Source organism: Rissa tridactyla, chromosome 3 (assembly GCF_028500815.1).
Source record: "Rissa tridactyla isolate bRisTri1 chromosome 3, bRisTri1.patW.cur.20221130, whole genome shotgun sequence".
In the NCBI taxonomy this organism is placed as follows: Eukaryota; Metazoa; Chordata; class Aves; order Charadriiformes; family Laridae; genus Rissa; species Rissa tridactyla.
This window is the reverse complement of record NC_071468.1, coordinates 114,778,276-114,794,407: the sequence shown is the minus strand read 5'-3', so window position 1 is coordinate 114,794,407 and position 16,132 is coordinate 114,778,276. Positions and strand designations below refer to the sequence as shown.

Below are 16,132 nucleotides of genomic sequence, written 5' to 3'. Positions count from 1 at the left end.
CTGGCTCATATTCTGCCAGGTGTTGACCAGCGTTCTCAGGTCCTTTTCTGCTGGGCAGCTCTTCAGCCACTCTTCCCCAGGCCTGTTGCGCTGCATGGGGTTGTTGTGACCCAAGTGCAGGACCTGGCACTTGGCCTTGTTGAATCTCAACCAGGCAGGTAGGGAAAGGGGAAAAAACTTGTAGAACCGCATTGCAATGGAAACTGTGGAAAGAGATGCCCTTGGTTGAGTTGGAACACGTGTGGGCATCTCTGCATGTTGCTTCCAGTGGATGCAGCCTCTGTTTTCCTATACTTTGATGTTAACAGGGTAAATACTTTTCTACTATAACATGTAATAGTCCTAATAGTTGTATACAGCACATCTGGGGATTGCGTTTTTCTTTCCTGCTCTCATTACATGCATAAGAATTACTTGTAATAATTTGTAGTGATCCTGTGATGTTTTTATAATTGGATCTGTCTTGCCCTTATTTGTTCCCAGTGTATAGCTCCAGTTTTTATTTCTAACTGTATGCTCTAACGTTCCATGATAGTAAAGTTCGTTTTCTCTATTAAATCAGTACTTTTGTTTTGTCTTTCTTAGTAACAGTAAGGTTCCCGTTTGAATTATTGATGTTCCTGACTCTCTCATCATAAGTTTCCATTAACATAGTCCTACTTTATATTGCAGTATAGACATAAATCTAGACTTCCGTTTTTAAATATGATGCCTGGTTCATTAAAAAACCTTCTGTTAATATTTGTCAGTAGTGTCCATTGTTGGCTTCCCATTAGTCTATTACATATCTTAAAATACTTCTACTGATGTAGTTTTTGCCAGTTTAATTGTTTCCAATATAGTATTGCACATCTTAATAACCTTCAGATAGGTCAGGTTGGCTGCTTTTCCTTTGCCTTGAATAGTTATTCCCAAACTGTTATTAAAGTCATGCTAAGTGTTGCTGAGACTGAAATCAACTAATTTTTCAATTAGAAACTTAATGAAGACAATTAGGGGTGTTTTGGTGCAAGAGTTTTGGGAGCAATTAATGTAAAAAATGGAACTTTTTCTGTCAAAAATGTCAAGAGAACATAAAGGTAAAATTCAAATGTATGTGGCATTTTCTGTGGGTTTTTTATTTTGTTTCCTTGTTGCTGCAGCCAGTTTCTCTTTCCTTCTGGCTTTTTTGTGCTCAGTGTAGGTATTGTGTCCACTGGCACTTGTCCCAATAATTTCTAAGGCTACTTCAATAAAGTTTGCTTGTAGTTCCACTTAAGTTTTCTTTGCAGTACTTGCTCTTCAAGAGTTCTGTGGTGCAGACTGTTCTGTCCTTTGCCTTAGTCACACTTAGATTACAGGAGTGAATTTTCTTCTAGGTTACTTTGTTCTGTCTTCCACTCTTATACTCTTTTTCTTAAATGTCCAAATGTTACAGCGATGGAACTCAGAGCCCTGATCTTTAGTTCACACACTAATAATTGCAACATTTTAATCTTGTGTTTTCCCTTCTTTCTAGGGAGAGATTTCAACGGAACAGCAGATTGAATGAATGCTTGTCTTCATATTTGCGTGATGCATAAATTCCAAGAGCATACAAGCGACTCTTTCCTGGTCTGAGTAATTTAAGCGTAAAGACATGTTTATATAAGACACAGAAAGTAGCATAGCAAAAGGTATGTAGCTGAATGAGGAAGTGTTACTTGCTCCTTGGTTTCTATGTGTATGGTACTAAACTACATAACATAAAATGGAAGTGACATATTCCCTGTAAATACTTAATGGACATAATAACAATAATCCAGTATTTGATTTGAAATCCCTGCCATACAAGATTATTACAAGAATGTCAGATGGGAAGTTTATTGCTTTTCTGCATTTGCTTTGAATTTTGTTCATTGCGCTTTCTGGAAAGAGAAATCTGTGTGTTATTTATTCATTTGCAGAGGAAATATATACACGTATGTTCTCTATATAGAGAATTGTTATCCTTCATTAGTAAAATAACAGCATTTTGTTTACTGTGATCACATTACACTGCCTCACCAAAGCAGGGCAGCTTTGTGCAAGCAACAGCACAGGGACAATGCTATGAATCTAAATTTACCTTTATTCTACTTTTATGTGTTCTGCATATTAATTTTCTAGGCATTTGTCAATGACATAATTAATACATGTTGGTTTTGGCAGTGCAGCTCACTTTAATCAAACCTGCATTGATGCTGCTGATCATACTATGATAGTACTGCTTATAACTTAATCTTCAACTCCATTAGTAACCAAAACCAATTCTAGCAAATGTTTCAGTGTCTAATGTACCAAGGAAAACAGAATCAAGGCTGATTTTGCTGTTAATCAACGAACAAATTCAGCTTGATTAAAATAATGAAGTTGTGTTTCTTTTGTTCTAATGCAACTTCATAGTAATATTAGGCTTAAATTCACTGAGATTTCAGTTCTGAAAAAGTATGTTTGTTGCAAAGTTTGCTATGATCTTAATACTTCTTTTACCAAAGTAAATAAATTGGTATGTCTGTGCTATGATCTGTAGGTATTTTTTCCTCTAGAAGACTGAAACCTACAATCTTTCCTTACTTTCATTTTTCAGTACTCATGGGTAAGAGAAAGGAAGAAAGTATTTCAAAGCCTGGACCCAATAAAAGGCAGAGACAAGAATACACAGATGAACACAGTGATGAGTCTAATGAAGAAGAAATTTCACAGTCATCAGCTGATAGTAATTTCTCCTTACAGTCGGTAAGTTTTTTAAAAAGTTGGGGGGAAGATACAAGAAAAAGTTGATATGAAAAAGTTCTGTGCCTTTGGCTGACATCGAAATAAACGTCTGGCATGTAGGCTTCAGTGGCAACAATATAAAAGAGAGTAGAAGTTATGTCTGTGATAAGGACTTCTGCATGAGTTCACTCTTACCTTATTTCTTTTGGGTCATCTAGTTACAACGGTTGATCACTGTTAATACACTGTTGATAACAGTATTCCAGTTTTATGGAATGAATACTGCTGAAGTTGTCAAATAACCAAAGAAAGGAAACCAATTTTGTTTGATAGAAGTACATTATATTTGGCTTATGGTTGTAGTAAAAGCAGAGAAAATATTTATAAAACAAATGATTTCCTGAAAGAAGCACCAAATACTTGTTTGTTTTGCATAGCTGACACTTTCAAATGCCTTAAAAAAAAAAACAACCTAGTGTTTGAAATGCACGTTTTGATGGAAATGAAACTTGAAAACATGAATACTATTTTCTGCTTTTCTGTTGTAGTTGAATTGTAATTTGATGGAGAATTTTTAAAAAACTATTTCTGAGATTGCAAATATTGTCTTGTTTATTTAGACTGGACATCAGGAAGCATTTCTTTACCAAGAAGGTGGTCCAACACTGTAGCAGGCTTCCTAGAGAGGTGGTTGATGCCTCAAGCCAGTCAGTGTTTAAGAAACATTTGGACAATGCCTTTAATAACATGCTTTAATGTGGTCAGGCAGTTGGACTAGATGATTGCTGTAGGTCTCTTCCAACGGAAGTAGTCTGTTCTATTCTGTAAGACACCAAGGTTGATTTTTGGTACACAGAAGCATTATTCCTCACTTAATTTTCTTAAACAGCAGCTTTTCTTTGTCATTGGTTTGTTTATTTTTCCTGGGGACTTTGCTTTGTTAGAAAACATTGTTTTTTCTGAAGCACTGGTGACTAAAGTTTTTTGTCAAAACAATGCTCTACCGGTTCAACAGCGGGCTGCCCCACTTTTAGTTTCATTCCCCCTTCATGATCTAATTTAATTTCCCTCATTCTAAGCTATGCTAAGAATTATCACAAAATCACAAATAGTATTATTCAAGTAACAAAAAAGTCTTTCTATGATGCTCTTTATTACTGTGCTGACAACTGTGTAGAATCTATGATCTTAATCTTTTATGTTGTATTAATTATAAGTTAGTTATGGGGAGAACTGAACGTTACTATGGATGAGCAATCGGCTTTGGTAACTTTTCCTCTTATTTTATTATGTACTTGCTCTGTAGCAAGCAACTTTCCATATTTCATTAAACCTGTCTGATTTTTTGTAGCTTGTAACCATTGATCTTTTATATCATACTGTCATTTGAATTCTCATTATATTTAAAATAGGTAAACTATATCTTATTAAAATGCATACATAACACCAATTTTAATTGTTAATTCTTTAGACTGCAGGGGAAGTTGGGATAATTGAAAGCATCCAGCTGAAGAACTTCATGTGCCATTCGATGTTGGGGCCTTTTCAGTTTGGATCGAATCTCAATTTTGTTGTGGGAAACAATGGAAGTACGTATTAATTGCATCATTTCTTTGTCAAAGAACACTTTTGTTAATAATTTAGAAGATGTAATTTTTACTCGAAGAAGAATTGCTAGCCATCTTTTAGGAATGGAGATGGATTCACTTTTGGATTTGGGAACCACATAAGTCTATCCCCGTAGTTCAAAGCTGGTGAAAAAGTTAGGTCTTAAATTTGGAGATTTGCAAAAGATCATGTGAATATAAATCTTTTCATAGCTAAACCATACATAAATTTGTATTTAAACCAAACATATTCACTCATATGTTCATTATTAAATGCACAGTAATTATCCTGTTATAAGAGATGGAAATGATACTTATTTATGCAAGTTCACGTCTTTTGGAGAGACAATTCAAAAATTAAACATAAGTTTTGAAAGAGAGGTTAAAATCTTTCAGATAGTTTTATAAATGGTAATCTGTGTTTCATTTCTTTGGTTGTATACCTGTTTTCTGTATGCTTGTAAGGAAGGGGAGATTCTTTCCTCCTGAGATAGGATGCCTTGTTGTATGCAAATTGCTAAATAGAAGTAACAGAAGTTTGGCTCAGCATGTTGGGTTTTTTTTTTTTTTTTTAGGGAGAACCTTGGAAGTGGCAGATGTTTTTCTAGAGTTACCGCTATTTTACGTGCTTGTTGAGTAAGGACAGAATTTGGAATTTAAATGCATGAATACATAAGCAGTCAAACAAAAATCTGTAATGTGGGTGAACTGGATAAAGAGTTACAAGAACTTCTTTTTAAAAAAAGTTCAATGCTTCTGTTACAGGTGGAAAAAGTTCTGTATTAACTGCTCTTATTGTTGGACTTGGTGGAAAAGCCACTGCAACTAATAGAGGTTCTTCATTAAAAATGTTTGTACGAGATGGAGAGACGTAAGTAAAATTTCTTTGGTTTTAAGGTTGAACATGTTGTTTAGTAATTGTGAGTCAGGTTAGCTGATCAGTTTTCTGTTCACCTTCACGTCCTGCTTTGAGGACTCCTAAGTCTCTTTCTCTCCCTCCCTCCCTCCACTCCTTGGAAAGAGAGGTGGGGGAGAGCATCTGTCATTCATCTCAGTGTCCAGTCCAGCCCAAACCACAACACTTTGTTTTCTCTATTCTCTTATTGAATCTACCAGTTTTGAATAAAAACCATAACACTTAAGAGACAGTATTTAAACAGAAAAATCCCAAAACTACAAATAAAAAACACATTAGTAATCTTAACCAGTATTATACCATTATCTCTGAACTAGCTAACATAGAGATATGTCCTGATTATTGCCCAGTTCACGTATATTACTTTCACGATGTACTTGAAGAAGAATTGAGTTCATTAGGAAAAAAATCATAGGAAACTAGTAGCATTGTTCTGTGAGCAGTGAGGTTAATTCTTTTTCTGTCTTTCTGGTAACATGAATGAGTATACAGTATGAAGACCATGATATACAGGTGGATTATTAAATACGTAGGAAGTAGATTCATGTCTGCTGCTAGAGTAGGGATAAAAAGATAGAAGTTTTAAAAGTTTACATTTAGAAAAAGCTGTAACTTAGAGCATTAGGCTTTTCCTTTCAGAGGGGCTTGGAGTGAAAATTGTTGGCAGTACCTGCCTCATGTATAACAACTTAATGTTTCAGCATTCACTTGAGAAACAGAAAATAAGAATTCAGAGCTGAAATCACATCTCATCTTTTCTAGAAGACCGCCTTAAACATTCTGCTATAGATTACTTTGGTTAGGGATAGCTGTAGAAGCTAAGCAACTCTTTTCTACAGAAGCCAGTTTGGGGACAGGAGAAGAACCAAAAAGCAACTTGATTCTGCAGCCTAAAGATGGGGTCACTCAGATGGGAAGGGAAGGTGGGGGAAATCTTTCTTCACAGCTATTTGCTTTTTGGCTCATGATTTATCTGAAGCATAGCAAGTGCAAACAGGTCAGTGTATGGCAACCTTTCTGACCGTGTGTCTCCGATGCTGTTTTGGCTCAAACAACATAAATATATCTTGTTCTGATTGGTACAATGACTGACTTTCAGTTTTGACCTCTGCAACACATGACAATTTTTGTGGAAAACTGGAATGGTCTGTGGGAGGTTTTTTGGTTTGGGGTTGTGGTGTTGTTTTTTTGTTTGTTGGTTTGTTTGTTGTTTTTTTGGTTTGTTTTTTTTTACATTTTGAACTAATTTCAGTTTTATTATTTTTATTTTTTAGTTCAGCAGATATTTCCATAACTTTGAGAAACCAAGGCAGAGATGCATTTAAACCAGAAGTGTATGGTGGCTCTATTATTGTGAATCAGCACATTAATTTGGACGGAAGCAGGAGTTACAAACTGAAAAGCAAATCTGGTTGGTTTTCAGTCTTAAAAGTTCTTTAGATGTTTTCATTGCTTTAAATGCCTTGATATTAGTAAAGGATGATGTTTCTCATTTCATCTTTCAAGGATGATGATGTCCTTTATTTTTGTGTGCTTACCTTAGACTAAGAATATTTTAGCATGTCAAAAGCAGTTGTGTCAGGTTCTGCATGTGAAATCATACAGTATTTGTCTTCATGAAAATCTGCTTCTGTGATGAGGATAACCATAGTCTTTAGTCTTTATGAGTTTTTGTTGAATTTGCTGTTTACCCAAATTCTGTTACAGAGGGTTTATGTAGCAAGAAGGGACTTTAATTAGAAGTCTTTCTGTACAAACGCAAATATATTGGCAAAATTAAAAAAAAAAAAAAAAAAACAAAAAACAAAAAACACAAAACACAACCAAACAGTGTTTCTCATTTAGGAGAATTCATGTTACAAAAATACTAATCTAATGTTTTACATTTATTAAGAACCACTAGATTGAAAAAACGGCTACGGCATTGTATGTCGCTTTACTTTGGACCTATCAGTATTTCTCCTTTCTTTCTTTACCATTAGGGGCCATAATTTCCTCAAAGAAAGAGGAACTCATAGGAATACTGGATCACTTTAATATACAGGTAATTGTTATACTGTTTAAATTCTGTGCAATTTAAGATGTCAGCACGTGCTGTTACAATTCTTCAATTAAAAGACAATGTTCCATTTCGTTAAATGGGAGAGGTTCACCTCTTCTGTGTTCTTTCAAGATCAAATGCAATGGCAAAAGAAAATTGAAATTTATACCTCATTCAATGCAGAATACGATTCTGTCCCAGACAGATAAGGATTTGCTGTCGTCTGTGAGCTGTGAGTCATGTGTCCTGTTAATGAAAGTCTTAGCGTGTGTAGGTTTTTTTCATACCTGGAGCTTTCTTTTTTCCTGCTCATCAACAGTTTTTGCTGTTGAAGAAATTTGAGTGTTTTTGCTGCTTAACTGATTAAGGAAAGATCAGGTAGTACACATGAAGTTTAAAATATCCAGCATATTCAGCCTTTCAAATAATACAAACTTCTGTTAATATGTGTTGATTTTATTTTGTGAAAACTTCCATAAGAACATATGGGGCAATTGATTGTATTTAAAGCAATACTTTGATCTATTAAATAATGAGAAATTAAACAGCATTGGAAAAAATTTCTACTGCAAATGTTGTTAAATAGATGGAAAGAAACAGGCACTGACTTTCTAGAAATCATTTATCCTCCTGGGAACAGTTCTTCAGTTTTCCTTGTTGTGGTTGTAATTTTTACTTGATACAGTTGGGTTTTCTTATTTTTTGTTTGTTTGTTGTTTGTTTTGTTGTTTTGTTTTTGGATTTTTTTTTTTTTTTTTTTAAAGGAGTAAGAAGAGTAGAAATCTTAATTTCTGTATCTGTTTCTCTCAGCTTATTACTGAATTGCTGGGTATGGAACAGGGAGATGGTTTGCTCACTTTCATGGATATGCAGTTACATGGGAACTTTTTTACTTAAAATAAATAAAAGTAATTTATTTGTACAGGTAGATAATCCTGTGTCTGTTTTAACCCAAGAGATGAGTAAGCACTTTTTACAGTCTAAAAATGAAGGTGACAAGTATAAGGTAAGAAAAAACCCATTTAACATTCTGATTAAATATTAAAATACTGATTTCAGATTTTTAGAGGTGGCGTTTGGAGGAAAAATTCTTAATTTTAATGACGTGTTGTAGTTTAACTCAGGTAAGCAGCTAAGCACCATGCAGCCACTTGCTGACTTCCCTTCCCTGCTGCCCCCGGCTTGAGATGGGGGAAGAGGAACGGAAGAGTAAAAGCAAGAAAATTTGTGGGTAGAGATAAAAATTGTTTAAAAAATGAAAGAAAAGCTGGAAGAAGAGAGAAAGAAAGCAAAGCAAGAGATGCAAAGGCAGTCACTCACCACCTCCCATGGGTAGACCGATGCCCAGCCAGTTCCTGAGCAGAAGATGGCTAATCTCCCCAAACCCTTTCCTCTCCATTTTTATTGCTGAGCATGACTGTGCTGATTTCTGGCTGGGATAGAGGTAACTTTCTTCGTAGCAGCTAGTATGGGGTTATGTTTTGGATTTGTGCTGAAAACAGGGATGCTTTCATTATTGATGAGCAGTGCTTACACAGCGTCAAGGCCTTATCTGCTCCTCACACTACCACACCAGCGAGTAGGCTGGGGGTGCACGGGGAGATGGGAGGGGAGGCAGCTGGGATAGCTGACCCCACTGACTGGATATTCCAAATAGTATGACGTCATGCTCAGCAATAAAAACCTGGGGGAAGAAGAAGGAAGGGGGGACATTCAGAGGGATGGCATTTGTCTTCCCAAGTAGCCGTTATGTGTGATGGAGCCCTGCTTTCCTGGAGATGGTTGAACCCCTGCTGGCCAACGGGTAGTGGGGAATGAATTCCTTATTTTGCTTTGCTTGCATGCACAACTTTTGCTTTATTAAACTGTTTTTATCTGAACCCACAAGTTTTCTTACTTTTACCCTGCTGATTCTCTCCCCCATCCCACTGGGGAGGGAGCGAGTGAGCAAATGTGTGGGGCTTAGTTGCTGGCTGGGGTTAAACCACAGCAGTGATGTTTTACGGGATGGAATATCTCTTTGGATAGTTGGTGTCATCTACCTGGTTGTATTCCCTCCCAACCTCTTGTACACCCTGCTAGTCTATTCACTGGGAGGGCAGAGTGAGAAACAGGAGGTCTTGGATGCTGTACAAATGCTTTTCAGCAACAGCTAAAACCTTAGTGTGTTATCAGCATTGTTTTGGTCACACATCTGAAACAGAGCACCATAACAGCTGCTGTGAAGAAATTTAACTCCATTCCAGCCAGACCCAGTACACTCTCTGATTGTAGCAATCATCCACTTTCAAAAACAATTTCTTGCAAATTTCTTTTCTCTAAAGACACTGATAAATTTAAAAAAAAAAAAATTAGGACACTGCTGAGTTAGTTCATTATTCAGAAATAACCCACCAGTTATTTTACTTTGGGTATCATTCAGGATACATAGAGGTCGTGATGAGTAGTCTTTCTATGGTAATTATTTAAAGTTGAAAAACTGTCTTTTCTGAAAAACTGTCTTTCTGGTTGAAAGACAGAGCTCAGAGGGTAGTGATTAGGGGCACAGAGTCTAGTTGGAGGTCAGTGAAGAGTGATGTTCCCCAGGGGTCAGTACTGGGTCCAGTCCTCTTCAATATAGTCATCAATGACCTGGACGAGGGGATAGAGTGCACCCTCAGCAAGTTCGCTGATGACACAAAGCTGGGGGGGTGGCTGACACACCGGAAGGCTGTGCTGCCATACAGAGAGACCTGGACAGGCTGGAGATTTGGGCAAAGAGGAACCTTGTGAAATTCAACAAGGGCAAGTGTAGGGTGCTGCACCTGGGGAGGGATAACCCCATGCACCAGTCCAGGTTGGGGGCTGACCTGCTGGAGAGCGGCTCAGTGGAAAGAGACCTGGGAGTCCTGGTGGACAACAGGATGACCATGAGCCAGCAATGGGCCCTCGTGGCCAAGAAGGCCAATGGCCTCCTGGGGTGCATCAAGAAGAGTGTGGCCAGCAGGTCGAGGGAGGTCATCCTCCCCCTCTGCTCTGCCTTGGTGAGGCCGCACCTGGAGTACTGTGTCCAGTTCTGGGCTCCCTGGCTCAAGAGGGGCAGGGAACTGCTGGAGAGGGTGCAGCAAAGGGCTACCAAGATGATGAGGGGACTGGAACACCTCTCTTATGAAGAAAGGCTGAGGGATTTGGGTCTCTTCAGTCTGGAAAACAGACGGCTGTGGGGGGACCTTATCAACACTTATCAATACTTAAAGGGTGGGTGTCAGGAGGATGGGGCCAGGCTCTTTTCAGTGGTGCCCAGGGACAGGACAAGAGGTAATAGGCACAAACTTGAGTGTGGGAAGTTCCACCTAAACATGAGGAGGAACTTCTTTCCTTTGAGGGTGGCAAAGCCCTGGCACAGGCTGCCCAGAGAGGTGGTGGAGTCTCCGTCTCTGGAGACATTCCAAACCCGCCTGGACGCGTTCCTGTGCGACCTGCTGTAGGTGACCCTGCTCTGGCAGGGGGGTTGGACTAGATGATCTCCAGAGGTCCCTTCCAACCCTATGATTCTATGAAAGTTCGCTTAGATAAGTTGCTGAATCTGACATCTGCATTTTTTTATTCCTTTTTAGTTTTTTATGAAGGCAACTCAGCTGGAACAAATGAAAGAAGATTATTCATCTATTATGAAAGCTAAAAACAATACATGCATTCAGATAGAACAAGGGGAAGAGGTATGTAAAAGCTAAAGTAATTATTAGTACAGATCTGAGCACCGAAAGAACCATAGGAATTAAAGTACATAGTTTTCATTTGATTAGATCTCAGTGACATTGCATTTAAAAAAAATAAATCTTTTCAAGATTTCATATTAAATCTCAGCTTTTTGCACTCACAGTTGAACCTCTCTTTTTCTTGTTCTTTTTCTTTTTTTAAGCGTCTTAAAGAACTTAAGCAGCTTTATTCAGAAAAAAAGCATCGTTACAAAAGCATTGGGTTTGTGAATGACATGCGAAATCATCTTGAAGATTTGAAACATAAAATGGCTTGGGCAGTGGTAAATGTCTTCTTAAAATACGTTTCCTCATGTGAAATGTACTTTAAATTATTTCCAGTCTGCTGCGGACAGTCTGATGTATGCTAATACATGCTTCTATTTAGGTGGGTGAGATGGAAAAAGAAATACAGCCAATCAAAGAAGGCATCAGAGCTGAAGAAGGAAATACAGAGAAGTTTGTTCAGAAGCTAGAAGAATGCCAGGTACATGTATGACTGAAACTACGTGTCACTCTAGTTTTGGCTCCTTGACTCAAGAATAAAAATAGTATTTAAAATATGATTGTCCTCTAGCTTGTAAGCTATTGAAGCTGGCCATCTTAGCTTTTGACGAGCAGCTAAGAACGTTCCTGTTTATTCACATTTTTAGCCATCTAAAACTTAACAGTAATGTCTGCATTCCATACTGATATTAGGACATTTTTTTTTTCCTGTTGTTTAGTTGGGGTATGTGTGTGTGGTTTTCATGCTGATGCTTTTGTTTCAGGTAAGGATTATATTATTTTGACTGGCAATTTGAGATGACCAGCATTGCATATACCTGTGAACACTAATTTAAACTGTTTTATTGTTGAGAGTACTTACTTGATGCCAATTTCTGTAACGATGGAGCATCTTCTGTAGAGAAGATAGTGTTTGATTTCAGGAGACATCTGGAAATTTAACAGACCCTGTGGATGGTACTTAAGTCTTCTGTAGGTAGCAAGAAGGAATAATTTTGCCAAACATTCAGATTCACATGTGAAAAATATATTTTGCAGAAAAACACTAGGCATCATTACTTTGAACTCTTCAGTCTATTAAAACTCCAAACTTTCTGAATTGGCATTCATTTATCTTTTTCTTTTTTTTTTTTTTTAAATGTTAATTTCATTGTTTTAAGATGGAGTTGTTTTTACTTTATGGCCGAACATGTCTGTGTAGAGTTGAAGGAACATTGTCCAGATACTGGTTTGACTTCTTTCCATGTTATGGTACTTGGTTTTGTTGTATTAAGAGTCCTGTGTTTGAGTAAACCATGAGTTAGAAAAGCAAGTTGCTGTTTACTTCACAGATATGGTAGTTTGTTGGTTTCCTGAGTGTGTTCCTTTATTAATTTTCATCTTAGTGTATCCACAGTGGCAATTACTTGCTTTATTTTTCTTTAACAAATAAAAAGCATATGAGAAATGTCAGATGGATTATTTTGAGAGATATTTCTTCTGTAGCATCAAGAGGATTTGAACAAATTTTGCTTCATTACTTGTGTATTGTTCTCTTTTTTCCACCAAAGGTAAAAGTGAATGAAGCAGAAGAAAAGTACAAAGCAATACAAGACAAGTTAATAACAATAAGTGAAGAAGCACAAGCCCTGCATCCTCAGTGTGTATCTCTGAAGGCTGATGTGCAGGCAAAAAGAAAAGCAGTCAACGAAGCTGAGGTAGGCAAAAAGAACTTTCAAAGGTCGTACCAATTTAAAGCTTTAATGTTGCCCATGCTCTACTCATGTGTACTCTTCTGTCTGTGTCTAAGCTTCCTGAATCCATAGTGCAGTTCAAAATAGGTGCAGTTTCCTGCCTGACTTGCAAGTAGTTTCTGTTCTGGGGACATGGGGTTTATATCTTTACACAGGTGTTAAGTGGTGTTAAGTTTAGGTCAAAATAAATATGATGACTGTGTTATTCCTTTCTCACGTTCTTGAAATTCAAGTTATTTTTGTCTGTTTTGATGCAGTTCAGTGTTTATTTACTCAAAACTATAGTTCTTTTTGAAATTATTTCTTGCTTCTGTTTATTAAACTAGTGTATCCTATTTCCTTCGTAGGTACTTTATAATCGTTTCAAAACTGAGTTCAAGCGTCTCGGAAAAGATGATGAACAGCTACGTAAACGAATTGAAGAACTGAAAAGCAGGTAAATACAGATACAATGATTACGGTGTATGTTTATTAAGGTATAGGTACGCAGGGAGTGAGCTCTTCTGATGAGTGAGAATATCTGCAGTAACAGAAAATATTTATTTAAACTTTAGCAGGATCCAGCTAAATATTTAAATTTATCTGATCCTGCTTCTTTGCATACCAAGATTTTGCCTAGAAGGTGATGAGGTAAATGGGCAGAAAAAAAGCTTTTCTTCTTTGTTGGTGATAATATAAATTTTCTAGCTTCCATAGTCTTGCAAAACTAAATGTAATAGGAACATAACTGGGGAGGGTTATGTGTGGTTACAAATAAAAAAAAAGATATTTATGCTTTGTAGGTCTTGTAAATGCACAGAATCTTAAATGTAACTTTCTGATGCATAAATCTTTTGTATGATACAGGTAATAAAACAAAGTTTGTGTCACTTATAAATCATCAGTGTGGTTTTAATATACTGAAACGTGATCTTTTCTAGTGCTAATCAGGTTTCAGAGCCTGAAAAATTGGAAAGACAAAGGAAAATCGCACACTTAAGGGAACAGTTAAAAGCATTCCATGATGAAGAAGCAATGATTGGTCAACAGGTGAATCAGTTTCAGCAGGCGGTATCTAGGTGTAAGGAAGAACATACTAGACTGATGTAAGTTATGCTTTTTGAATTTAACTGTTTTCCTTTGTTTCAAGTTAGAAGTAGTCCCTTCTTATGTACCTGCATTCCCTGAGGTATTAGGCTTCATTTTCTTTTTCTTTTTTTATTTTTTCCTAGTTTATATTGCGACTTGCTAAATTTCTGACTTTGGCACGACATGACTTAATTTAGAAACTTTTTGAAAATTAAGAAAACTGTTTTGTCATTAAAGGAGAAAAGATATTACTAATCAAAGTCTTATTTAAATCTGTACTGTCAGTTTAATACCCTTCTTTCTTCCTCCCTTATCCTCTTATCATCCTATAGGCGGACTATGATTTAATTTGTTTCATGTTGTCTAATACATTAGTACATCCTGATATGATGTCACAAGATATATAAAACGATATAAGAGAATAGATGCACTTAGGGGTAGTTATTGTATCTACTGTTAAAGGGAAATTTATAGAGACTTTGAGGCAAGTGGTTCAAATATCAATTTAGCCCATATCCGAGCTAGAAAAACAAAGCAGCCTTTGGGTTTGATTTGGAAACCTGAACTTGAACAATGATTACCTGAGGGGATTATGGTGATGTTGTCATTTATTGTCTTAAGAGATTTGAGAATTGTCGCTTATTGCACTTGATGTATTATTTTAAACATCTTTTATCAATTATTGTAACCAACAGTTCCATTCTGCTCTGTTGAAGACCTTTGTAGAAGACAGTGAAATTGAAGCATGTAATTAGAAATAAAATAAACTTATTATAAATTGTTAGAAAGAAAAAAGTCCTGTAAAACTGTTGCAAAGTAGTGCTTTTCTGTCTTGATTTTTTGTCTTCTGTTTCTTGAAACTATAAAAATATCGTTGCATGTGTGTATCTAGCTGTACATTGGAGTTCTGAGGTCTTGATATGCTGCTGTATTAGTACTTGAAAAATGAGACTTTAAAATAATTATAAAATTATTTTAATCAAATTAAGGCTTCATAAGCTATTGCTACTGAAAAAAAAACCCTGTTCTCTTAGGAGAGAAGACTGTGATGTGAAACAAGCACTGGATGCCAAGCAGAGACAGCTGAGAGAGCTGAAAGACAGTAAAACAAACACCTTGAAAAGGTTTGGACCACATGTACCAACATTTCTTGAAGCAGTTGAAACAGCCTATAGGCAAGGGCGCTTTAAACACAAACCTGTCGGACCTTTAGGTAAGAATGACTACTGAAAAAGACATATTTCCTTGTGGGATTTATTGCATGGCTACTAATGTAAACGGTGATCTTTTAGAGGAACTATTTGTTCTTTAAGGAGCTTGAGGTGTATCTTTCTTTTGTACTTCCTGGACTAAGGTTTTATCCTGGTAGATTATCTTTTGCTTCTGTCCTTTTTATCACCTGCACTAGATAACATCTGCTGATTTTCATCATTTTCAAGCTGTTTCTGTTAAGGTATTTTATGTAGTTACGGTGGTAGACTTTCAATGTGCTCCTCTGACTTCCCACACGCTCTAAGCATCAGTCCGCTGTGCTTTGGCTGGTTGTTCCGTGGTGGATAGCACTGTCCAGCTCTTGGACATTTTGAACAAAATCTGTCCAGTTGCTGACTTGTGGGCTTGTCAAACTTGAGATGTTTTGCATGGAGCAACTCAGACAAGAACCAATTGAGATTTTCTTGGAAAGTTTGGTTTCGTTTGTTTTTTGACCAGCTCTGACAGTGACTGCCGTTTTCCGTTTGTGACCGGGAGTAACGGCTTCAGCATATTCTGGTTGTAAGTGTAATACTTAACTCTGGTTAAGCAATACTTAAGTATTTGGCATTTGCTACAGGGTGCAAATGTGCAAACACACGTACTACTGAAGACAGGCAATACAATGGAAATCTTCATCTCTGTTTAACTTGCAGCATAGTTGTTCCTCTGCCTTCAGCCTTAGAGTATTAAATTGTTGATACGCAGTCTTTGCCTTGATATACTCCTGCTGAGCTGCCATAAAATTGGTACCTTAATGGAAATTAGTAGCGACCCCGACAAAGATCTGGGAAGAAAACGTAGGCCTCCAAATACAAATAGGTGTCTCCATAGGAAGAGAAATTATATGTTTATGTTCTCAGGGTAGCTTGTCTGTTGTAGCGGTTTTTATCTTTTATTTAACTTCTTCATTTTTTTTTTTCTTCTTGTAAGAAAGGTTTATTTTAGACTCTTAAAAAAACCCAAAAACGTATAACACAACAAAACAACCCTGAGTGATAAAAATGCGTTACTGGATGTTCTGTTATAGAGCACAGCTCCTAAAGCCTTGTCTGTTT

At 36.8% G+C, this 16,132-nt stretch overlaps 1 protein-coding gene across 2 annotated transcripts in view; it reads left to right on the top strand.

The window, feature by feature from the left end:
* The window catches only part of SMC6 (structural maintenance of chromosomes 6), a 39,253-nt gene that overhangs the window by 1,055 nt on the left and 22,066 nt on the right, over positions 1-16,132 (top strand). For both annotated transcript variants that reach the window (XM_054196154.1, XM_054196153.1), the window contains exons 2-15: positions 1,499-1,655; positions 2,588-2,736; positions 4,187-4,304; positions 5,088-5,193; positions 6,513-6,649; positions 7,221-7,282; positions 8,205-8,285; positions 10,876-10,977; positions 11,181-11,300; positions 11,405-11,503; positions 12,573-12,719; positions 13,103-13,191; positions 13,676-13,840; positions 14,858-15,036. In XM_054196154.1, coding sequence (XP_054052129.1) covers positions 2,593-2,736; positions 4,187-4,304; positions 5,088-5,193; positions 6,513-6,649; positions 7,221-7,282; positions 8,205-8,285; positions 10,876-10,977; positions 11,181-11,300; positions 11,405-11,503; positions 12,573-12,719; positions 13,103-13,191; positions 13,676-13,840; positions 14,858-15,036 — 1,549 coding nt within the window. In that variant the 5' untranslated portion in view covers positions 1,499-1,655; positions 2,588-2,592. The remainder of the gene's footprint in view (positions 1-1,498; positions 1,656-2,587; positions 2,737-4,186; positions 4,305-5,087; positions 5,194-6,512; positions 6,650-7,220; positions 7,283-8,204; positions 8,286-10,875; positions 10,978-11,180; positions 11,301-11,404; positions 11,504-12,572; positions 12,720-13,102; positions 13,192-13,675; positions 13,841-14,857; positions 15,037-16,132) is intronic.